Source organism: Scyliorhinus torazame, chromosome 4 (genome assembly GCF_047496885.1).
Source record: "Scyliorhinus torazame isolate Kashiwa2021f chromosome 4, sScyTor2.1, whole genome shotgun sequence".
Lineage (NCBI taxonomy): Eukaryota > Metazoa > Chordata > Chondrichthyes > Carcharhiniformes > Scyliorhinidae > Scyliorhinus > Scyliorhinus torazame.
Genome location: NC_092710.1, coordinates 306,888,320 through 306,913,579, shown reverse-complemented (window position 1 = coordinate 306,913,579; position 25,260 = coordinate 306,888,320). Strand labels below are relative to the sequence as shown.

General features: G+C 45.7%; 1 protein-coding gene across 1 annotated transcript in view; it reads left to right on the top strand.

Annotated features, from left to right (window-relative positions):
* Positions 1 to 1,971: 1,971 nt before the first annotated feature.
* The window catches only part of rev3l (REV3 like, DNA directed polymerase zeta catalytic subunit), a 259,050-nt gene continuing 235,761 nt past the window's right edge, over positions 1,972 to 25,260 (top strand). The window contains exon 1 of the mRNA XM_072500038.1: positions 1,972 to 2,461. Within this exon, the coding sequence (XP_072356139.1) occupies positions 2,323 to 2,461 (139 nt within the window). The 5' untranslated portion in view covers positions 1,972 to 2,322. The remainder of the gene's footprint in view (positions 2,462 to 25,260) is intronic.

Genomic DNA, 25,260 nt, shown 5'->3' with positions numbered 1-25,260 from the left:
CTGAGCAGTTGCCACACCAGGCTGAGCAGTTGCCGTACCAGGCTGAGTAGTTGCCGTACCAGGCTGTGTAGTTGCCGTACCAGACTGAGCAGTTGCCGTACCAGGCTGAGCAGTTGCCGTACCAGGCTGAGCAGTTGCCGTACCAGGCTGAGCAGTTGCCACACCAGGCTGAGCAGTTGCCGTACCAGGCTGAGCAGTTGTCACACCAGGTTGAGTAGATGCCATACCAGGCTGAGCAGTTGGCATACCAGGCTGAGCAGGTGCCATACCAGGCTGAGCAGTTGCCACACCAGGCTGAGCAGTTGCCATACCAAGTTGAATAGTTGCCACACCAGGTTGAGCAGTTGCCACACCAGGCTGAGCAGTTGCCATACCAGACTGAGCAGTTGCCACACCAGGCTGAGCAGTTGCCATACCAGACTGAGCAGTTGCCACACCAGGCTGAGCAGTTGCCATACCAGGCTGAGTAGTTGCCACACCAGGCTGAGCAGTTGCCATACCAGGTTGAATAGTTGCCACACCAGGCTGAGCAGTTGCCATACCAGGCTGAGTAGTTGCCACAACAGGCTGAGTAGTTGCCACAACAGGCTGAGCAGTTGCCACACCAGGCTGAGCAGTTGCCACACCAGGTTGAGCAGTTGCCACACCAGGCTGAGCAGTTGCCATACCAGGTTGAGTAGTTGCCACACCAGGTTGAGTACTTGCCACACCAGGCTGAGCAGTTGCCATACCAGGTTGAGTAGTTGCCACACCAGGCTGAGCAGTTGCCATACCAGGCTGAGCAGTTACCATACCAGGCTGAGCAGTTACCATACCAGGCTGAGCAGTTGCCATACCAGGCTGAGCAGTTGCCATACCAGGTTGAGTAGTTGCCACACCAGGCTGAGCAGTTGCCATACCAGGTTGAGTAGTTGCCACACCAGACTGAGCAGTTGCCATACCAGGCTGAGCAGTTGCCACACCAGGCTGAGCAGTTGCCATACCAGGTTGAGTAGTTGCCACACCAGGCTGAGCAGTTGCCACACCAGGCTGAGCAGTTGCTATACCAGGTTGAGTAGTTGGCACACCAGGCTGAGCAGTTGCCACACCAGGCTGAGCAGTTGCCATACCAGGTTGAGTAGTTGCCATACCAGGTTGAGTAGTTGCCATACCAGGTTGAGTAGTTGCCACACCAGACTGAGCAGTTGCCATACCAGGTTGAGTAGTTGCCACACCAGGCTGAGCAGTTGCCATACCAGGCTGAGCAGTTGCCACACCAGGCTGAGCAGTTGCCACACCAGGCTGACCAGTTGCCATACCAGGCTGAGCAGTTGCCACACCAGGCTGAGCAGTTGCCACACCAGGCTGAGCAGTTGCCACACCAGGCTGAGCAGTTGCCACACCAGGCTGACCAGTTGCCACACCAGGTTGAGCAGTTGCCACACCAGGCTGAGCAGTTGCCACACCAGGCTGAGCAGTTGCCATACCAAGTTGAGCAGTTGCCACACCAGACTGAGCAGTTGCCACACCAGGCTGAGCAGTTGCCACACCATGCTGAGCAGTTGCCACACCATGCTGAGCAGTTGCCACACCAGGCTGAGCAGTTGCCACACCAGACTGAGCAGTTGCCACACCAGGCTGAGCAGTTGCCACACCAGGCTGAGCAGTTGCCATACCAGGCTGCGGTCCAGCCAACCAGCCCAATCCAGCCAGCAAGAGGGAAGGGGGCGAGAAGGGCGGGAGAAGCAGCCAATCAGCGCAGCTGGAACCGCGGTTGCGCAATAGTAGAGACCAAGCCATTGGCGAGCGGGGGGCGGGCAGAGCTGGTTGTCCGCCGCATGTCAAACCTCAGCCTGGACCAATCAGCGGCCGGGCCCGGCGGCCGGGAGTAGCCAATGGAAGTGTGAGGGGGAGGCGGGACATCCTGCGAGCGCCCCGCCCCTCGGCTCCCCTGTTGATCTGGCGGCGGGGCCGGGCGAGCGATGCTGCAGTGCAGCTGTTAGAGAGCGAGGGGGTGGGGCTGTGAGTGACAGCAGCGCCGTCTGTATAAACACACGGCCGCTCGCTGCCGGGCTGAGGAGCGATGGGCCAGGCGGCCCGGAGGACGAGGCACGGGGGGAGCGGGGGCCATGGGGACGGCAACATGGACACAGGCAGTGCACAGGCCCGCAGCCTCCTCCCGACCTGCTGCTGCCAATAGCCCCGGCGGCCCAGCCTGACCCCCCTCACACACTCTGCGGACACCCAGTTTGATCCCCACCTCCCCCTGGATATTTTTGTGTGGGGGCTGTTTATAAATCCCCCCTCACCCCGCGCACACCCCCCCCACAGCCGGCGTTGAGGATGTTCGCAGTCAGGATTGTCACCGCCGACTACTACATGTCCAGCCCGGTCAAGGGTCTGGACGTCTGCTTCTCGGAATTCCGGGAGAGCGAGGTGAGCAGGGTGCCCGTGGTTCGCATCTTCGGGCCCACACCTGCAGGTAAGGCAAAGCCCCCCCCCGGGGCGGGGCTGGGTTGACAAGGTGATGTGAGATGTGTTAGCCCCGGCAGCCCTTCCCTGCTGGCGGGAGGCTGGGTGGACTGGCTGCCCGGCCGGCCGGCAGCCTGCGCTCTCCCATTGAGCGCTTGCCATTTTGTCCAGCCCTTGCTGCAAAGCCGCGGGCAGCCATGAAGCAAAGGGGCTGTGTGTGTGTGTGTGTGCAACATATGGGATATAATCGCGGTTTATATATTTGCAGACATGTATGAAATGTGCATGGCCACCCACCGTGTTTGGGGAGGGGGGTGTTCGAGTTGTCTTAGCCTCGCGTGTCTTCCGCAGCCGTTTGATCTCTGCCGCAAACTGTTGTAACGGTCCCGTTTGGTCTGGACGTGGCGGGAAGGAGAGAAAGGTGCAGATCTTTGCATTTAACTGTGCGGAGAAGTCCCCCCCCCTCCCCATCGCCAACCCCTCTCTGCCCTAAATCAGTTTGTTTGAATCACCATGCCAGCGAGCTCCCTATTTGAATCGTTACAAAGAGTGTTGCACAGGCTGCCTTTTAGTTAAAAAAAAATGGGAAGATTAAAGGATAATAAAACAACAGGATCTTTGCCATGCCCTCCCCCCCCCCCCCCCCCACTTGTCTCAATAACAAAAAAAACAGGTGTGGCACACATCTTCCTGAATTTAAAAAAAATTACATGAAAGTGTTGACTTTTTAGTTGCCATATTTACTGTAGGCTACTCTTGCCTTACTGGTCAAAAACCCTGCCACGCTTGTCAAATGTTGATCTGCTGCTGCAGATGTCAGTTGTACATTTACTGTTGATGAATTGAGATGCTAATTCTCCCCTCGTAATGTTTGATCATATTTTATCAACATGATTCCCCCCCCCCCCTCTCTCGAGGATGAGGGGCAGTGATTCCTCCTCCTGAGGAAGGACTCTTATTTGTTTTAAATTGGAGATGGGAATAACTTGCTGAAATCTGTACATTAGCGCTCTGATCTCTGCATTCTTTGCTTTCACCGTGTGCATTGGACCTGAAGAAAATGTTCGCAGCAAAAAAACTATATCCAGCCAGTCTTACGGTCTACCTTGTTGCCAAGTAGAAGTTTTGTTCATGAAATTCACGGCCACTGTTTAATTGATGGGTTGCATTCCGTTAGTGAAAGTAAATCTTTGGATCCTCCCACCTTTTAAAGAACATTTAGTTATGCTGAACTTTACTATTATTCTATGCCATTATTTGGGGCACAAATTGGTTTGTAGTCTGAGTAAAATTACACCACGTTTGGTGGATTTGTGTAAATTTTCTAAAACAGATAGTATGAAAATGTAGAATCTGAACTTTGTTTCCTGACACTAAATAGCAAAGTGAGAGTAGGCTTTGGCGGTATCTTGTAATTTACATTGGTTTTAATATCTTCTTGCTGACTATAGTTTCTGTTACTGTAATGTCATAACATTAACCTGAAAGCAGGTCTTGCACAGGGTAGCTTGGTGGTCCAGTGGCTAGCACTGCTGCCTCTCAGTGCCAGAGATCTGGGTTCAATTCCGGCCTTGTCGTGTGGAGTTTGCATGTTCTCCCTGTGCCTGTGTGGGTTTTCTCCAGGTACTTCAGTTTCCTCCCACGTCCAAAGATGTGCACGTTAGGCTGATTGGCTATGCTAAGTTACCCCTTGGTGTCCAGGGATGTTCAAGTTAGGGTACGGGAATAGAACACGGTGGGTGGGGAGTGGACTTCGGTGGAGTGCTTTTTTTGGAGGATGGGTGCAGACTCAAAAGCCCTCCAGAATTAGGGTTGACTTGTATGTCATGTATAAAAGTGAACTGCTTGTGTGGATGGTTGCCAAAGTAAACAGTGTGTGTGCCTTACACTCTGCGCATCTTTGCGACACAGCTCATGTTGCCTACTTGAACCCTTGTGCCCAGATATAAAGTGCTGGTAAGTAAAACCTGCAATTGTGGGGTGAAAAATTGCATCTGACGTTGGTATAGCAAGCTGTGGTTAACCAATCCATAGAATCCCTACAGTGCAGAAGGACACCCTTTGGCAACTGAGTCTGCAATCAGGACTTCTGAAAGGCCACCCAACCTAGGCCCACTCCCATCCTATCCCTGCAACCCCAGATAACCTTCACATCTTTGGACACAAAATGGTGATTTTAGCTTGATTATCCACCTAACCAAACTCCACTGACCAGTCACCCAAGGCTAGAATTGCAGCGGGGTCCCTGGTGCTGTGAGGCAGCAGCCACCCTGAATATACCTGCTGCATATCTACAAAAACATGATTTTTGGAGTTCTCTTGTATACTAGGTTGACTTGTATGCTGCAAATTACTGTAATTGAAGCTGTTATGAAATTTATTTCTGAAATTATTGAATTTTTAAACTTGTGGTAGGAATTGGGTGTCCAGGCAAGTGTCTGCATGGCGTTTCTAATTGGCAGCTAATTAGTTGCATCGTGCAGTCCTCAAGTGACTGTGGTTGAGGAATTTAGAACAACTTTGTAGGAATATCATTTTTTTTCTCAACCCTGCCAAAGAAATGAAATTTTTGCCCATCAACGCCCCTGGTCCAATCCTCCCACAGTGTGAACTGAGCTCTGTGATTTTATGGACTTTTTGCTTGATGTGCATTCAGTTGTGGTTGGCCAGAAGGAGGCATGACTCAAATTGAATTGTGAATGTGCTAACTTGATACAGATCTTGGAATATAGAAAAACTTGCAAATAGCATTCGGTAACTGCGACCTGACTGACTAAACTAGAGTGCAATGTAAATAGGGTGCCTGGAATCAATTGATTGAATTTTCTGCTTGTATTGCATTAGTATTAGAGGTCTTGTAATATTTTATACTTGTGTATTTTGCTCTAATTTATTTGTTGTTGAAAGCCAACATAGGATTGTTCTTCATATTGGCCTTCCTTTGCGTAATTCTACGGTTTCCCTTTCTTCAACATTTTATTTTTGTTTATACCTTCTTCTGCCTTCTCCTAATTTTCATTTTGTTCTTAAATGTTATGACCAAGAAAGTGGTTTCCTGGACAGTGACTCTCTGACACTTTAACACAAGAGTATACACAAGTGGTTGAGAGTCTGTGTGATGTTTGTGAAGAAAGAGTCCCTGTCAACCTACAAGACAAAGTTAGGTAGTGTAGCGCACAATGACTTACGAGAGAGACGAATAGAGATGAAGTCGATTTGGCTTTATTAAGCGTGACTTGTTCCCCCGCAGTTCAGCAACAGACTGGAGCGGCGGGGAGAAGCCTTGGTTCTTATACTCCGCCTTCAGGGCGGAGCTAGGGGTCAACAGCCAACCAGGACCCGGGATCTGTCAGCCAATAGCATCACGGCTTCACAGTCCCACATGACCCCTAATACATACTACCACAGGTAGGTCAGTATTTAAGGGGATTAAAGATACATGGAGACCGTATGTGTATACAGAATAACACATTAAAGACTGTTTGGGTCAGATTGCTGATTATGTACTGAAATTTCTTTGCAATTGTCAATTCTTGGTGAATCTTGGCAATGAACACCGAACCCATATCATTACTGCCACTCGTGCAGGTTTTCAGCAAAGGTCACTGGGAGCTGAATCTTTTTGGTTGACTGTTTTTCCTTCCTAGCTTGTGGGCACTGAGACCTGTTGTGGCTCCCTATTGCTGCCATACTAGAGTACCCCCCTGGGATCAATTGGGCATGAGACATTCCTGGACCTTCCTGATAAGGGCCTGGTTTAGCACATTGGATAAACAGCTGGCTTGTAATGCAAAACAAGGCCAGCGGGGTTCAATTCCTGTACCGGCCTCCCCGAACAGGCGCCGGAATGTGGCGACAAGGGGCTTTTCACAGTAACTTCATTAAAGCCTACCTGTGACAAGCGATTATTATCATTATTATTTGCGGTGCCGACAGCAGGTCCGTTATATGGAATGGCACATTTCATTGCAATAGCACACCTAGCAGGCATAGTGCCAGAGAAATGGTTATGTAGTGGAACAGTAAGTTCTAAACAACATTCATTGTGGGGAAAATCCGTTCCTCAAAAAAATAACGTCATTCATGTAGCACTTTCCACAACCACCAGATGCCTTTAGAAGTGCTCTCTGTGGCCGCTTGAGTGTAGTCGCTGTTGTAACATAGAAAACGCAGCTGCCAATTTTTGCACAGGAAACGTCCACAAAAAGCAATGTGATATTGACCAGATTATCTGTTTTTGTAATGTTGATTGAGGGATGAATATTACCCAGGATAATTCCCCTGTGCTTCTTTGAAATAGTTCACCATAAGGCCTTGATTTTACGCCTTTTCTAAAAAAAAAAATGGTTCCTCTTACCGTGCAGTACTCTTAATGCTGCAGTGGAGTTGACCTTGATTTATGTGCTTAAGCCCCAAACTGGGACTTGTGACTACCAAGTCACGACGCGCTGTGATTGAGCACCAACTGAAACTGTCCTTGTATCAAGGCTTTAATGACCACAAAACTGTTGCTTTGAATTCGGTTCAGCCCCTCTACTACTCCACCCCTGCCATATAACTTCTGTGTATTAAAACCCTGCCCCATTACCAGCCTTTCTTCCCCCATGCCATGCCTGAAATTCACCCCTCGCACATTCAGCTCCATTTCCACTGATCTCTCTGCCTGACCTCCTTTCTGGACCCCCATGCTAACTGATGTTGTAGGTGTTTCTTTCGCTTGCCTGTCATTCACAGTTGGAGGCTATTCATATCAAAACTTGTGCTAGTTTTTTGTAAAAGCTATCTATTAGTCCCACCCCTTAATAGCCCTGTGCATTTTCCCTCTTCAAGAATTGTCCTTTTATATAAGAAAAAAATAGCTCTTTCCTTCTCTGTTCATTAAAATTACTGTCATTTCTGACCTACCTGTCCTCTTCAAAATAAATCCTTGAACAGCGTCATTGAGTTTTGACCTAATGCCTTCTCTGGGTCCGGGACAGAGCATCAGTCAAATCCGTGAGCTTCTCTTTCATGTTTTGGGATTGACTTGCACGACCACCGTATCCTGAAATGATGGCATAACTCAGGGTTATAACAAAAATGAGCCCTTGTGCTCTGAATTGGATATATGTGTCTTTCTTGCTTGTCACCACTACTACCATGTGCCTTTCCAAAATGTTTAAAAGATAGATGAGATAATGCTTTGTAAAATTAGGTCAGTATTTACTAAGCTGCTTTATTGCGCAACAAGTGAACATACTGATGGTTAGAGTCACTCAATTCCGTTAGTAAAAACTTTTAAAGAACAAAGAGAAGTAGAGCACAGGAACAGGCCCTTCGGCCCTCCCAAGCCCGTGCCAACCGTCTAAACTAAAATCTTCTACACTTCCGGGCTCCGTATCCCTCTATTCCCATCCTATTCATGTATTTGTCAAGATACCCCTTAAACGGCACTATCGTCCCTGCTTCCACCTCCTCCGGCAGCGAGTTCCAGGCACCCACTACCCTCTGTGTGTATATAAAAAAAAAAAAAAAAAAAACTTGCCTCGTACATCTAAACATTGCCCCCTCGCACCTTAAACCTAAGCCCCCTAGTAATTGACCCCTCTACCCTGGGAAAAAGTCTCTGACTATCCACCCTGTCTATGCCCTTCATAACTTTGTAGACCTCTATCAGGTCGCCCCTCAACCTCTGTCGTTCCAGTGCGAACAAACAGAGTTTATTCAACCTCTCCCCCTACCTAATGCACTCCATACCAGGCAACATCCTGGTAAATCTCTTCTGCACCCTCTCTAAGTCCTCCACATCCTTCTGGTAGTGTGGCGACCAGAATTGAACACTATATTCCAAGTGTGGCCTAACTAAGGTTCTATACAGCTGCACCATGACTTGCCAATTTTTATGCTCAATGCCCTGGCCAATGAAGGCAAGCATGCCGTATGCCTTCTTGACTACCTTCTCCACCTGTGTTGCCCCTTTCAGTGACCTGTGGACCTGTACACCTAGATCTCTCTGACTGTCAACAGAGACCCCTCCCACCCAGGCATTGCCTTCTTCCAGACCCTTCCATCAGGCAGAAAGTACAGAAGTCTGAAGACTCGCACATCCAAACATAGGAGCAGCTTCTTCCCCACAGCTACAAGACTCCTCAACGACCTCCCTTTGGACTGATCTGTTCCCTGTAAGAATACTATTCGCGACGCCCTGTGCTGCTCTTGCTCATGTATTTGCTTTGTTTGGTCCCTTGTTCTGCACTGTAACCAATCCCTGGTTGTCGATGTACCATTTGTCAATGTTCTCTGTTGATTATTCCTTTGTCTACTATGTACGTACTGTGTACATTCCCTCGGCTGCAGAAAAATACATTTCACTGTACTTCGGTACATGTGACAATAAATCAAATCAAACCATTCTATCATGGCTGATCTGTTCCTCATCTGTTACCTACAATGCTGGATTGCAAATTCAGCCAGAGCATCGCCTCCCTAGAACACATGAATTAGGAGTGGGAGTCGGCAATTTAGCCTCCTGAACGTAAACACCCTCAGTGTGATCATGGCTGATCCAATCCTGACCTCAACTCCACCATCCTTCCCATTCTCTATAATCCTTCAACCCATTACTAATGAAAAATCGGTCACAACCCGAGAAGTAGCTTCTCAAATCTGTTTTAAATTTGCTACCTCTTGGCCTAAGATTATGACCTCTCATTTTAGAATGCCCCACAAGAGGAAACATCTGTTCCACGTCTACTTTACCCACACCATTTAACATCTTGAATACCTCAATTTGATCTCCCCTCATTCTTCTAAACGCTAGAGACTGTAGGCCTGTTCAATCTCTCCCTTTAATGACAAACCCCATATCTCTGGAATCAATCTAGTGAACCTCCTCTGAACTGCCTCCAATGCCACTACATTTTTTTCTCAACTAAGGGGATCAAAACTGTACAATAATAAGGGGACCAAAACTGTGCACAATCTCGGTGTGAAGGTTCTGTCAAGGACAATGCCTAGATAAAACCATGGAAAGTTTATGGCATAGAAAAGCCACTTGACCCATTGTGTCTGCACTGGCTGACAAACAAACCACCGAGCCTAACGTGCTTTCTAGCATTTGGTTTGGAGCCTATAGGTTACAGCACTTGAGCTGCACATTCAGGCACCTCTTAAATGAGTTGAGGGTTTCTGCCTTGACTACCATTTTAGGGAGTGAGTTCCAGACCCCCACAACACTCCAGGTGAAAAGTCCCTTCCCATCCACTCTACCCAGACCTCTCAATTTTGTACATCTCAATCAAATCTCCCCTCAGCCTCCCTTGTTCTCCATAGCTTCAGCCTATCCAATCTTTCCTCAGAGCTGCATTTTTCCAGTCCTGGCAGCATCCTCGTAAATCTCCTCAGTACCAGCTCGAATGCAGTTACATCCCTTCTATGATGAGGTGACCAGAACTACATGCACTACTCAAGCTGTGGCCAAACTAATCATAGAATCCCTACAGTGCTGAAGGAGGTCATTCGGCCCATCATGTCTGTACTAGCCCTTGGAAAGAGCACCCTACTTAAGTCCACACCTTCATCCTATCTCTGTAACCCAGTCACACCACCTAACCTTTTTGACACTAAGGGGCAATTTTAGCATGGCCAATCCACCTACCTTGCACATCTTTGGACTGTGGGAGAAAACCAAGCGGAAACCCACACAGACATGGAAAGAAAGTGCAAACTCCACACAGATGGTCACCCGAGGCTGGAATTGAACCCGGGAGCCTGGAGCTGTGAGCCAGCAGTGCTAACCACTGTGCCTCTGCCATCTCTTTTTCTAAAGGACAATAGCGAACCAGATGGGTTTTTACGACAATTAACAATGGTTTCACGGTCATCATTAGGCTTTTAATTCCAGATATTTTATTGAGTTTAAATTCCATCACCTGTCATAGTGGGATTTGAACCCGGGTCGTCAGATCATTATCCTGGGTCTATGGATTCCTAGTCCAACGACAATACCACTATGCCACCGCCTCCCCATTTATAAAGTTCCAGCATAACCTCGCTGCTCGTTTATACCTTGGCTAACAAATGGAAATATTCCATATGCTGCCTGTTTAACCACCTTTTATTGTCCTGTCCTGCTACCATCAGGGTTGTGGACGTTCACTCCAAAATCCATCCTTTCCACTCCACCTCTGTTTCCTCCTATTTATTGTGTAATATCTTTGCCCTCTCCAAATGCGTCACCTCACACTTCTCCATTCCTCTATTTGCCTGTTTTTTTGTCAACCTGACCAGTCCATTGATATCTTCCTTCACTCTACAGCTATCCTCTTCGTTGTCAACCATGCGGCCAATTTTTGTGTTGCTTGCGAAACGTTTGATCATTCCCCCTACGTTTACATCCAAATCATTCTGAATGACCTACCTCTTCTATTTCATGATCAAAAGGTACATTTCTGGTTTTTGAGGGGTCCAACTTTTTAACCTCTGGGATTGTTGACAAAACATCTTTGGTTCTCCTTGTTTTTACTTTCCAATATTCTTTCATGTCCTTTGTTGCTTTCCTAATTTCCTTTTTGATTTCACCCCCCTTTCTATATCCTTGGCCCTCTGATTGAGTTCTTGGTGTCTGACATAACCTTTTCCTTTTCTACTTTCTTACCATGTAAGCTCCTGGACATAGAGGGAACTGTAGATTTGGCAGTCCCACCCTTTTGTTTGTGGGGACATATTTACAGTGAGCCTCTTGATCTCCCCTTTAAATGCATCCCACTGCCCTAACACTGGTTTACTTTCAAATTTACTAAATCACTTCTCGGGTTGATAAAATTGGTCCTTCCCCAGTTTTGAATTTAGCTCCGTTTGGTTTTTGTCTTTTTTCATAATGTTCAAATTAACTGAATTATGATCACTAAATACTCTCACATTGTCACTCCTTCCACCTGACCAGCTTCATTTCTTAAAATTAAATCCAGAACTGCACAGGCTCTTGTTAAACTTGCTACATATGGCCACAAAAATTCACCGTAAGAATTCTGCTCCCTCATTCCTTCCACACAAAACTATTCCAGCTAATGTTGGGGTAGTTAAAACCCCCTGATATTACTACACTTCTCTTATTGCACTTCACAGATTTGCCTACATAAACAAGATGAAGATTGTGTTTCAGTCTCTGGCCATCGAGGGTGATGTTGACTTCCATCATATGAATGTTGACATATGAATGTGGTTTGTAGGCAGTGTCTTGCAGTAGTCGGCCAGCTTTGCAATATCGTTATTTAATGCGTTTTTGAGCTTGGATAGTCAGCAGCACCTGTATCTCACAGCAGATGTCATCTATCTGGTTAAACTTCCAGGATTGGGCTGGTGAGGTAGGTTGTTGAAGTAAAAATTGTACATGATAGATGGGGGCTAAGACAGAGCCATGGAGTATCCCAGTCATCTGTTTCAACCAGGCGCTAGTCGTGTCATCTATATAGATATACCCTGAATCATTTGTCTTGGGCACCCCGTTCAATGGAGTCAGTATCCCAGGGAGGGAGAATTCTTGATATTTTGACAAATAGGCCAGTGTGCCAGACTGTATCGTACCCGGCAGTGAGGTCAAGAAAAATTTCATCTTAAAATTCTTCTGAAAGTCATTTTCAATGAAAGTGGTTAATGCCACTACTCATGTGCTTCTTCCTTGTTGAAAACCGCTGTAGGATGAAGTACTTGGTTAGCTTGAAATGTACTAACGCAGGGACATTGGCCGGTAGCTTGGTATTTTTTGGGTCTTTGCCAGGATTTGGGAGGCCTTTGATTTTAGGCATGGAGGTACTGCAATAATGAACAGGCTGCATGCATTCGCATTGCATGGCATAAGCTAAATAATTTGCCTACGCTCCTGCCTTTCCTATCTGAGCTCAGCCAAAGCTGTCAGTGATTGTCAGCCAACATGAAAGGCGGTATGTCAGACAGTCTCTGCTGAGCACTCGACCCAGACACCTCCCAGTACAATGGGTGTGAGATGTTTATTGACTGTTGAGGCAAATTAATAAATCACTTATTGCTTACTGAGGGAACAGAATTCAATGTTTAGCTCTCTACATCAGTGCCTTCCCCGCCAAAAATATTTACCTTAAAATGCAACATTTAAAGTGGCGATCTTTCCAAATTCTTTGTGAGAAAATGGTGAAATTGTGCCGCCCGCCATTCCTGAAGATGTTGAATTTCATTCGTACCACTTCACCAAAACAACTAATCAAAATCACAAACAATATTCGTTCGTGGAATTTAAGCAGCATGGACCAGGCCAGCATTTCTTACCCATTCCAAATTGCCCTCGAACAGATGATGGTGATCCACATTCTTGGTGGGCAGCACAGTGGTTAGCACAGTGTTCGATTCCCAGCTCGGGTCACTATCCGGGTGCTCCAGTTTCCTCCCACAGTCCAAAGATGTGCAGGTTAGGTGGATTGGCCATGATAAATTTCCCTTTGTGTCCAAAAGGTTAGGTGTGGTTCCTGGGTAACGCGGATAACAGGGATAGGGTAGAGGGGTGGGGCTTAAGTAGGGTGCTCTTTTCAAAAGCTGGTGCAGACTCGATGGGCCAAATGGCCTCCTTCTGCACTGTAAATTCGATGATATGGTTTAGGTACACCCAGAGCGATGCAAAGGAGAGAGTTCCAGGATTTTGACCTGGCAACCATGATGAACAGCAATTATAATCTCAAGTAAGGATGGTGAGTGGCTTGGAAGGGGACTGGCAGGTAGTGGTTCCCCTGTGTCTTCTCCCCTCCTTCTAGGTGGTAGAGGACACTGGTTGGAAGGTGTTGTTGAAGGAGCCTTGGTGCGTTGCTGCAATGCATCTTTCTACATGCTGTACACTCTGCCACCGTGCACCAGTTGTGGTGGGACTGAATATTTAAGATGCTGTTTGGAGCGCCGCTCAAGTGGGATGCTTTGTCTTGGATGGTGCTTTGTCTTGGGTAGCTGGAACTTTCAGTTTATTACATGTTGGTCGGACAATTGCCGTTGTCTTGACCTCCTCCTCTAACTATGTACCCTCACCACCATCTACTCCATTCGCTGAACTAGAATGTGTGCAACCTCGGCATTCTTGCCAACCTGGAGCTGAGCATTTGATTCCCTATCAAAGAAAGCCTACTTCCACCGTAAACACTTCCTGCCTCCCCTATTACCATACCCCATTTTCTGCTAAAACCTTAATGCGTTCAAATGGCCTGCTTTCAATTCTCCACCTTCCAGAAGTGTCAGCTCTTGAGCCTGATACAGTCATTTTACATGGGACGCATGATATCTTGACCGCCTCACCAATGCTCTAAATCCATAAAATCTACAGCCATAGCATGTGTTGAATTTGAACTAGGGCGGCACGGTGGCGCAGTCGTTGGCACTGCTGCCTCACGGCGTCGCGGACCGGAGTTCAATCCTGGCCCTGGGTCACTGTCCGTGTGGTGTTTGCACATTCTCCCTGTGTCTGGGTGGGTCTCACCCCAAACCCAAAGATGTGCAGGGTAGGTGGATTGGCCATGCTAAATTGCCCCTTAATTGAGGGGGAATAAAAAGAATTGGGCATTTAAAATTATTTTTTAATTATAAATTTAAACTTAAAATTGCGAAGAATTTTCAAACATGCTTCTAGATATTTTGATTTTATGAAGAGAAAGAACTTTTAAACTTGGTCCAGACCATCTGGGTGAGTGATTAATCGTTACTCTTTTGTGACCTGTTGACGAATGTGGCGCAACAGAGTTCTGTCTGCCTTTTTTACCCTCTTTTTCTTGCGATTTATGTCTGATGTCCAAATGGCTGACATTGAGAGGTTGTTAACCTGAATGTATTAACATAGCAGAGTCGTCCAGGATGCTTTGCAGGAGCATTATTAAAATACCACACCGAGCTGGGAGAGATAAGGAGCTATTAGGGCAAATAACCAAACACTTGGTGAAAGAGGTAGCCCTAAGAAACGTCTTAAAGGAAGAGAGCGAGAGAATGCTTTGTGGAGGGAGTTCAATACTCAATTGACAATTGAAGGCACAGCTACCAATAATGAAGTGATTAAAATGAGTAATCCTCATGGGGCCAGAATTGAAGTCATCGCCTGACAAAATCAAACTTGAACAATGTTTGAACTCCTCCATCCCTGGCTATGTCCTGCCCTACCGGCAGGACAGACCCACCAATGGTGTACGGTCTGGAGGGAGAGGACCTGAGAGACCTCAACAGTGATTCCAGATCAACCTATCACAGCTGATGAATCAGTGCTTCTTTATGCTGGAAGAAGCACTGAGGGTGGCATGGGCACAGAATGTACTCGAGTGGGGACTTCAAATGTCCATTTGTTGAGTGGCTCAGTAGCACCATTTATTGACCAATCTGGCTGAGTCCCGAAAGACACAGCTGCTAGACTGCACTACCAGTAGGTGGTGAGGCAGCAGAATGAGGGGGAAATCTAACTGACTTCACTTTTGCCAATCTACCTGTTGCAGATATCGGTATTAAAAGCAATGATCGCTGCTCAGTCTTTATGAAAACAAAACACCCTCTTCACACCAGAGGATACTTTACTATCTATTATGTTTTTTGGCACTACCAATGTGCTAAATGGGATTGATTCAGAATAGATCTAGCAGCTCAAAAAGGAGCATCCATGAGATAATACTCTTGGCCATCAACAGCAGAATTTAATCGCCATCTGGAAGCCTATGGCTTGGCATGTCCCTCCATTCTACCATTGTGATTAATTCTGGTTCAGTGAGGAATGCAGGAGAGCATGGCAGGAGGCTGCGCAGCTTCAATACGGGGTTATATGCACATTAAACACTAGAAGCGGCCTGTAATAGAGCAAAGCGATTCCACAACCAATGGATCAGGTCAAAGCTCTGAGGCCCTGCCTCGTTTGGTCACAAATGGTGGTAGACAATTAACAGTGGAAGGAGGCTCCACAAACATCAGTGATTGAGGAAACCCAACACACCAGTGTTTAACTGAAATAAAGGGAATTACAATGAAATGAGGACAGAGTTTGCTAAAGTGAACTGGGCGGATAGAGTAGTAGGAAATACAGTAAACAGGCAGAGCCAGACATTAAGGAGGATATTCAAGACTCTCAGCAGAAATGTATCCCAGTAAGGAGGAAAGATTCTAAGAGGGATAAACCAATCATCGCTGACCGAGGAAGTTAAGGAAAGTATCAAGTTGAAATAAAAAGAATATAAGGAGGCAAACGTCAGTGATAGCCTCGAAGATTGGGACATATTCAGAATCCATCCAAAGGAGAACTAAAAATATGCGGGCAGCAGGGTAGCACAAGTGGCTAGCACTGTGGCTTCACAGCGCCAGTGTCCCAGGTTCGATTCCCCACTGGGTCGCTGTCTGTGCGGTGTCTGCACGTTCACCCCATGTCTGCGTGGGTTTCCTCCGGGTGCTCCAGTTTCCTCCCACAGTCCAAAGAGGTGCAGGTTAGGTGGATTGGCCTTGATAAATTGCCCTTAGTGACCAGAAAGATTAGAAACGGTTATTGGGTTACGGGGATAGGGTGGAAGTGAGGGCTTAAGTGGGTTGGTGTAGACTCAATGGGCCGAATGGCCTCCTTCTGCACTGTATGTTCTAGTCTAACAAACGGGGAGAAAATAAACTAGAATGATAAACTGGGGTTGCCAAATTGGGTGGGAGGGGGAGCTGTGAGGAGGATGCAGAGATCCTTCAGTGTGATTTGGTCAAGTTGAATGGGTGGGCAAATGCATGGCAGATGCAGTATCATTTGGAGAAATGCGAGGTGATCCTTCAGTGACTGGTGTGCAAGGACATCCAGGTCTCGTTACATATTCTCCCCCCCCCCCCTCAATTTATGGTCAGATAATCTGCCTCATTTTTGCTACTTTGGTGGTAGCAAAAATGAGGAGGCAGATTATTATCTGACCATAAATTATGAGGGGGGGGGGAGAATATGTAACGAGACCTGGATGTCCTTGTACACCAGTCACCCAAGGTAAGCATGCGGGTACAGCAGGTGGTAAAGAAGGCAAATGGTATGTTGGCTTTATAGCCAGAGAGGAGCAGGGATGTCTGCTGCAATTATACAGGGTCTTGGTGAGCCCATACCTGGAATATTGTGTGCAGTTTTGGTCTCCTTATCTGAGGAAGGATGTTCCTGTTCTAGAGGGAGTGCAGTGACGGTTTACCAGACTTATTCCTGGGATGGCAGGACTGATGTATGAGGAGCGATTTGAATCCGTAAAGATTGTATTCACTGGAGTTTAGAAGAATGAGGGGGGCATCTCATAGAAACCTATAAAATGCGAACAGGACTAGACTGGGTAGATGCAGGAAGTATGTCCCCAATGGTGGGTGTGTCTAGAATCTATGGTCAAAGTCTATTTTTAAAAGGAGCAGTTAGATGTAGCACATAGGGCGAGTGGTATCAAAGGATATGGGGGAAAAGCAGGACTAGGCTATTAAGTTGGATGATCAGCGATGATCTTAACGAATGGCAGAGCAGGCTCGAAGGGCCGAATGGCAGCCTCCTATTTTCTATGTTGCTAACTAGTGAGGAATATAAAAACTGACAGTGAGGAGATAATTATAGAAACGAGGAAATGGCAGAGGAGTTGAACAGGTATTTTGCATCGGTCTTTACGGTGGAAGATACTTTGAGCAGCCCATTAATAGTAAAGAATACAGGTGAGGAAATAAATACCATCACCATCGCTTGAGAAGTAATATACCCTGGCCCTGATGGCTTGCATCCGAGGATCCTAAAAGAAGTAGCTACAGAGATAGTGGATACATTGGTTGTAATTTTTCAAAAATCCTTGGAATCTGGAGACGTATCAGAGAATTGGGAAACTGCCAATGCGACACCCCTATTCAAAATGCGAGGGAGCAAAAAGTGGGCAGCTACAGGCAGATTAGCCTAACATCTGGATAAAAGCAAATTACTGCGGATGCTGGAATCTGAAACGAAAGAGAAAATGCTGGAAAATCGCAACAGGTCTGGCAGCATCTGTAGGGAGAGAAAAGAGCTTTGACAAAGAGTCAGCGGACTCGAAACGTTAGCTCTTCTCTCCCTACAGATGCTGCCAGACCTGCTGAGATTTTCCAGCATTTTCTCCTTCGTTAGCCTAACATTTATTGTTGGAAAAATGTTGGAATCAATTATGAAATAAGTAATAGCACATTTGGAAAATCATAATTTAATTAATCAGAGTCAGCAAACTTCATGAAAGGGAAATCGTGTCTGAGTGATTTATTAGAGTTTTTAAGGAAGTCTCAATCAGAGTGGATAGAAGGGAACCAGTAGATGTGTAGTATTTGGACTTCCAGAAGACCCTTGACAAGGTACCTCACAAAAGGTTAACCCATAAGAGCCCATGATGTTGGAGGTGGTGTATTGGCATGGATAGAGAATCGGCTAATGGACAGGAAATAGGTAGTAAGGATAAGGGGTTCATTATCAGGTTGGCGACCTGTAAATAGTAGGATCGCACAGGGGTCAGTGCTGGGACCTCAACTGTACAATATATATTAATAACTTGGAGGATGTATTGCGAATGTATTGTAGCCACACTTGCAGACGATACAAAAATAGGTGGAAAGGCAAGTTGCAAGACGGATACAAATAGTTTGAAAAGAGGTATTGATAGGTTAAGTAAGTGGGTAAAAAGTTGGCAAATGGAGCATAATGTGGGAAAATGTGAAGATATCCAGTGTTATTTAAATGGAAAGAACTGAGAAAGCTGTAACACTGGGATTTGGGGGGTCTTGTGCATGAAACACAAAGTGAGTACATGGGTGCAGCAGGTAAACAGGGAGGCTACTGGAATGTTTTGCCTTTATTTTGTTTGGGAATTTGAATCTAGGTGGGAATTGAATCAAATCAGTAAGTCAGCTCCTTTTAAATTTCAGGAGTTTAAATTAATTTATATTCAGCTAGTATTGTGCAATGTAGGTTAACGAGGGCTGCCCCACCCACTCACATAACTGGTTGGCAGTTAAGTGTCAGTCACTTTAATCTACCTTGACCTAAAAGCAAGTGGGGGAGGGGAGTCAATTCAGGCCAATTTAAAAAGAGCAACTTGTAACTCACTCCCAGTGAGTTCTCCCAGTGAGCCAGAGAAGACACAGCCAGAGTGAGACAGCAAAGAGTGAGTTTGGGAATTTGAATCTAGGTGGGAATTCAAAGGTTGGTGGGGAGGCGGTGCTTTTTATCCCTGGAAAGTGACTGGTAAGTAGTTTTTATTTTCATTGTCTAATTTTTTTTATTTTATTTTTTTCCGTTTTTTGGAATTGTAGTTGTATAAGTTTACCTAATGTTTAAGACATGGCAGGAGATCTCAGACCCGTGTCATGCTCCTTGTGCGCGATATGGGAGCTCAGGGACATGTCCACTGTCCCTGGCTCCTTCACAAGCAAGAAGTGTGTCCAGTTGCAGCTCCTGTTAGACCGCTTGACGGCTATGGAGCTGTGGATGGACTCATGTTGGAGCGTCCGCGATGCTGAGGACGTCGTGGATAGCACGTTTAGCAAGTTGGTCACACTGCAGGTGAAAGGTACTGAGGGAGATAGAAAATGGGTGACCAAAAGACAGAGCAAGAGTAGGAAGGCAGTGCAGGTATCCCCTGCGGTCATCTCTCTGCAAAACAGATATACCGCTTTGGATACTGTTGAAGGCTGGTTCATGGCACCGTGCTGGCTCTGCTGCGCAGCTGGGCAGGAAGAAGAATGGCAGGGCTATAGTGATAGGGTACTCAGTCATAAGGGGAATAGACAGACGGTTCTGCGGACGCAATCGAGACTCCAGGATGGTATATTGCCTTCCTGGTGCAAGGGTCAAGGATGTCTCGGAGCGGCTGCAGGACATTCTTGGGGGGGGGGGGGGGGGTGAACAGCCAGCTATCGTGGTGCACATAGGCACCAACGATATAGGTTAAAAAAAACGGGATGAGGTCCTACAAGCTGAATTCAGGGAGTTAGGAGTTAAACAAAAAGTAGGACCTCGAAGGTAGTAATCTCAGGATTGCTACCAGTGCCACAAGCTAGTCAGAGTAGGCGTGTCAGAATAGATGAGATGAATGCGTGGCTCGTGAGATGGTGCAAGAGGGAGAGATTCAAATTCCTGGGGCATTGGAACCGGTTCTGGGGGAGGTGGGACCAGTACAAACTGGACGGTCTGCAACTGGGCAGGACTGGAACCGATGTCCTAGGGGGGGTGTCTGCTAGAGCTGTTGGGGAGAGTTTTTAAGCTAATGTGGCAGGTGGATGGGAACCGATGCAGAAAGTTGGAAGGTAGTAAAACAGGGACAGAAACAAAAGGCAGTAAGGGGGGAAGTATAAGGCAGAGAAGCCATAGTCAAAAATCAAAAAGGGCGACAGTACAAGGTACAGTGACTGAGGGGAGCTCAGTGAAAGGACCAGTAGTACTAAAAGGAATAAAACGGGAAGTAAAAACATTAATGGTAAGCGACGCGGCAGGTTGTTACATGAAGATTTGGGTTCAACGACAAGGAAAATTAGGAAAAAGGTTGAGAGGAAATATAACTTAGGAGAGGTTACTGATTGAGGTGTTACTGAACAGAGGTAAAACAGGTTGTTACATGAAGATATGGGTTCAATGACGAGAAAAGTTAAGAGGAAATATAACTTAGGAGAGGTTACTGATCGAGGTGTTAAGATTCAGAACAGAGGTAAAAAAGCCAACATAAGTGTACTTTACCTGAATGCTCGTAGTATTCGGAATGAGGTAAATGAGTTGATGGTGCAAATCATCGTGAATGACTATGATTTAGTGGCCATTACTGAAACATGGTTAAAGGATGGTCACGACTGGGAGTTAAATATCCGAGGGTATCAAACTATTTGGAAGGACAGAGTGGATGGTAAGTGAGGTGGTGTAGCTCTGTTATTTAAGGATGACATCCGAGCAATAGGAAGGGATGACATTGGTGCTATGGAGGATAAGGTTGAATCCATTTGGGTGGAAAGCAGGAATAGTAAGGCAAAAAAGTCACTGATAGGAGTAGTCTATAGGCCACCAAATAGTAACGTTATGGTGGGGCAGGCAATAAACAAAGAAATAACGGATACATGTAGAAATGGTACAGCAGTTATAATGGGGGATTTTAATCTACATGTCGATTGGTTTTACCAGGTCGGTCAAGGCAGTCTTGAGGAGGAGTTTATAGAATGTATCCGCGATAGTTTCCTAGAACAGTATGTAATGGAACCTACGAGAGATCAAGCGGTCCTAAATTTGGTCCTGTGTAATGAGACAGGATTGATTCAGGATCTCATAGTTAGAGATCCTCTTGGAAGGAGCGATCACAACATGGTGGAATTTAAAATACAGATGGAGGGTGAGAACGTAAAATCAAACACTTGTTTTGTGCTTGAACAAAGGAGATTACAATGGGATGAGAGAAGAACTAGCTAAGGTAGACTGGGAGCAAAGTCTTTATGGTGAAACAGTTGAGGAACAGTGGAGAACCTTCCAAGCGATTTTTCACAGTGCTCAGAAAAGGTTTATACCAACAAAAAGGAAGGACGGTAGAAAGAGGGAAAATCAACTGTGGATATCTAAGGAAATAAGGGAGAGTATCAAATTGAAGGAAAAAGCATACAAAATAGCAAAGATTAGTGGCAGACTAGAGGACTGGGAAATCTTTAGGGGGCAACAGAAAGCTACTAAAAAAGCTATAAAGAAGAGTAAGATAGATTATGAGAGTAAACTTGTTCAGAATATAAAAACAGATAGTAAAGGTTTCTACAAATATATAAAACAAACCAGAGTGGCTAAGGTAAATATTGGTCCTTTGGAGGATGAGAAGGGAGATTTAATAATGGGAGATGAGGAAATGGCTGAGGAACTGAACAGGTTTTTTGGATCGGTCTTCACAGTGGAAGACACAAATAACATGGCTGTGACTGATGGAAATGAGGCTATGACAGGTGAGGACCTTGAGAGGATTGTTATCACTAAGGAGGTAGTGATGGGCAAGCTAATGGGGCTAAAGGTAGACAAGTCTCCTGGCCCTGATGGAATGCATCCCAGAGTACTAAAAGAGGTGGCTAGGGAAATTGCAAATGCACTCGTGATAATTTACCAAAATTCACTAGACTCTGGGGTGGTCCCAGCGGATTGGAAATTAGCAAACATGACACCACTGTTTAAAAACGGAGGTAGGCAGAAAGCGGGTAATTATAGGCCAGTTAGCTTAACTTCGGTAGTAGGGAAGATGCTGGAATCTATCATGAAGGAAGAAATAGCGAGGCATCTGGATGGAAATTGTCCCATTGGGCAGACGCAGCATGGGTTCATAAAGGAAGGGCAGGTCGTGCCTAACTAATTTAGTGGAATCTTTTGAGGACATTACCAGTGCGGTAGATAACGGGGAGCCAATGGATGTGGTATATCTGAATTTCCAGAAAGCCTTTGACAAGGTACCACACAAGGTTGCTGCATAAGATAAAGATGCATGGCATTAAGGGGAAAGTAGTAGCATGGATGGAGGATTGGTTAATTAATAGAAAGCAAAGAGTGGGGATTAATGGGTGTTTCTCTGGTTGGCAATCAGTAGCTAGTGGTGTCCCTCAGGGTTCAGTGTTGGGCCCACAATTGTTCACAATTAAATAGATGATTTGGAGTTGGGGACCAAGGGCAATGTGTCCAAGTTTGCAGATGACACTAAGATGAGTAGTAAAGCAAAAAGTGCAAAGGATACTGGAAGTCTGCAGAGAGATTTGGATAGGCTCTGTGAATGGGCTAGGGCCTGGCAGATGGAATACAATGTTGACAAATGTGAGGTTATCATTTTGGTAGGAATAACAGCAAAAGGGATTATTATTTAAATGATAAAATATTAAAACATGCTGCTGTGCAGAGAGACCTGGGTGTGCTAGTGCATGAGTCGCAAAAAGTTGGTTTACAGGTGATTAAGAAGGCAAATGGAATTTTGTCCTTCATTGCTAGAGGGATGGAGTTTAAGACTAGGGAGGTTCTGCTGCAATTGTATAAGGTGTTAGTGAGGCCACACCTGGAGTATTGTGTTCAGCTTTGGTCTCCTTACTTGAGAAAGGACATACTGGCACTGGAGGGTGTGCAGAGGAGATTCACTAGGTTAGTCCCAGAGCTGAAGGGGTTGGATTACGAGGCGAGGTTTGAGTAGACTGGGACTGTACTTGTTGGAATTTAGAAGGATGAGGGGGGATCTTATAGAAACCTATAAAATTATGAAAGGAATAGATAGGATAGATGCGGGCAGGTTGTTTCCACTGGTGGGTGAAAGCAGAACTTGGGGGCATAGCCTCAAAATAAGGGGAAGTAGTTTAGGAGGAACCTCTTCACCCAAAGGGTTGTGAATCTATGGAATTCCTTGCCCAGTGAAGCAGTTGAGGCTCCTTCATTAAATGTTTTTAAGATAAAAGATATAGTTTTTTGAAGAATAAAGGGATTAAGGGTTATGGTGTTCCGGCCGGAAAGTGGAGCTGAGTCTACAAAAGATCAGCCATGGTCTCATTGAATGGCGGAGGAGGCTCGAGGAGGCTCGAGGGGCCAGATGGCCTACTCCTGCTCCTAGTTCTTATGTTCTTATTCCAAGAGAGTTGGGGTGTCAGAGTCGGGAAGTCTTGCTGCACCTGTCTGTACAAGGTACTGGTGAGACCACATGAGCAGATTGGGTCCCTCATTTAAGGGAACATATCATTTCATTGGAGGTGGTTCAATAGGATTATCCCCACATTGAGCAAAGGTTAAACCGGTTGGGACTCGACTCATGGGGAATTTAGGAGAATGAGAGGTGATCTCATTGAAACATATAGGATTCTTGAGAGGCTGACAGGGTAAATGCTGAGAGGATGTTTCCCTCAAGATAGCATAGTCTCAGAATAAATGGATGCCAGTTTAAGACTGAGATGAGGAGCAATTTCTTCCCTCGAGGGTGGGAAGTCTTTGGGACTCCTTGTCAGACAGAGCTGTGGGGGCAGTGCCCTTGTGTATATTTAAGGCTTAGACCGATAGATTCTTGATCAGGAGGGGAATCGAGGGTTATGGGGAAAGGGCAGGAAAGTGGACATGAGGAATTTAGCATTGGCCATGATCCTATTGAATGGCAGAGCAGGCTTGAGGGGTCGAATGGCCTACTCCTGTTCCTATTTTTTTATGGAAATAGGACAGCCATGAAACATTTTTAGCTACCTTCAGCTAGAAGCGTTGAGTGAATGATCTATCTCGGATCCACAGCATCACTGGTGCCTGTCTTCATTCATTCCCATGTGATATGAAGAAATGGCTGAAGGCACTGGATAAAGAAGGGCTCTGGGCCAACGTCCCAGCTGTAGGACTGAATATGTGTCTTCTAGAACTAGCTGTTCCATTACAACTACAAAACTGGCACCAACTGTCATAAGTATCTAATTTTATGATTCAGATATTTGGAAGTTTAACTTTTAGTTTTTTGGGAACTGAATTTTTAAATGAGAGATAACCTGAGTTTGAGAAACTGGTAAATACCACAAATATTTACAGTTCAATGGGTGGGAGAGTTAGAGGTGTGAAACAAAACGATAAGCAACAGATTATCCTTGCTTAGCTTTGTAATGGAACCGGTGATTCCCCATTAGACATTCACATTCATATCATTTCCCCAGATCAGAGAAAGGTTTGAAATCCACTGATAAAAGTGCAGGTCTTCCAGTATACTTTCAGATCATAAGTAAGGTGTGGAGAGTTGGAGGTTAGTTTTAAAATTTTCTGTCTGGAACATTTTGGGTATGTCCCATTGCGAGGAATAGGTTATGCAACCTCTAGGTTTGATGTTGAGATGCCGGCGTTGGACCGGGGTGAGCACAGTACGAAGTCTTACAACACCAGGTTAAAGTCCAACAGGTTTGTTTCGATGTCACTAGCTTTCGGAGCGCTGCTCCTTCCTCAGGCGAACCTCTAGGTTGTTTTGGGCGTAACTCACTTTGGTGTTCATACAGCGACTGGCAATCAAAGTCGGCGTGAAAGTAGCTTTAGGATGAGCGTAGAAAGAATCTACCAAGAGCTGTATATCAGTAGCAGAGGGCTATCAGACACAGAGGTCGTTTCATCAGCTACTGACGAGTGTGCTGGGTGTCATGCTTGAGCTGGTGAGATAGTCACAATCACGGGGTGCTTGAGGAGAGTTGGATAATTGCTTAGCTGCATGCTGGTGGAAGGACTCCAAGAAATCTTATACCTTGTAGAATAGTGGGAACACTGAGAAGAAACACATTGGTTTGGTGCCAGGATAAGTGAACAAACCCTTTTGCAGAGGGCGACTATTGTTGGAAACAAAAGTAGAACCAGAAGTGGTAAATTGATATTTTCAGGCTTACAAATATGTTTACGAGTATGTTAAGCTAGTAGGACTTGCTTTGTTTAACTCTTGTAAAGATTTTTTATTTAGAACATGACAATTCTTTCTATCTTTTTTTAAATGAATTTTATTAAAAATTACAACTCTTTCAGCTAATTACTAGGGAGTTCAAATTTTATTTTAAGTTATTGGTCTCCTCAGAAATCTTAATGCCTCACATTGTGGAAAATTGTCCAGATATTTCCTATCCACTAAAACCAGGACAAATCCAAACCGACCAACTACTGCTCCATCAGTCTACTCTTGATCATTAGCCAAGTCATCTCCAAAAGTGCTTTCAACCAGCATTTTTACAGCAATAACTTGCTACTGATGTGCAGTTTAGATTCTGCCAGGGATGCTGAGATCCAGACCTCATTACGGCCATTGTACAAACATGGGTAAAATAACTGAATTTGTGAGGTGAGTGTGACTGCCCTAGACATCAAGGCAGCAT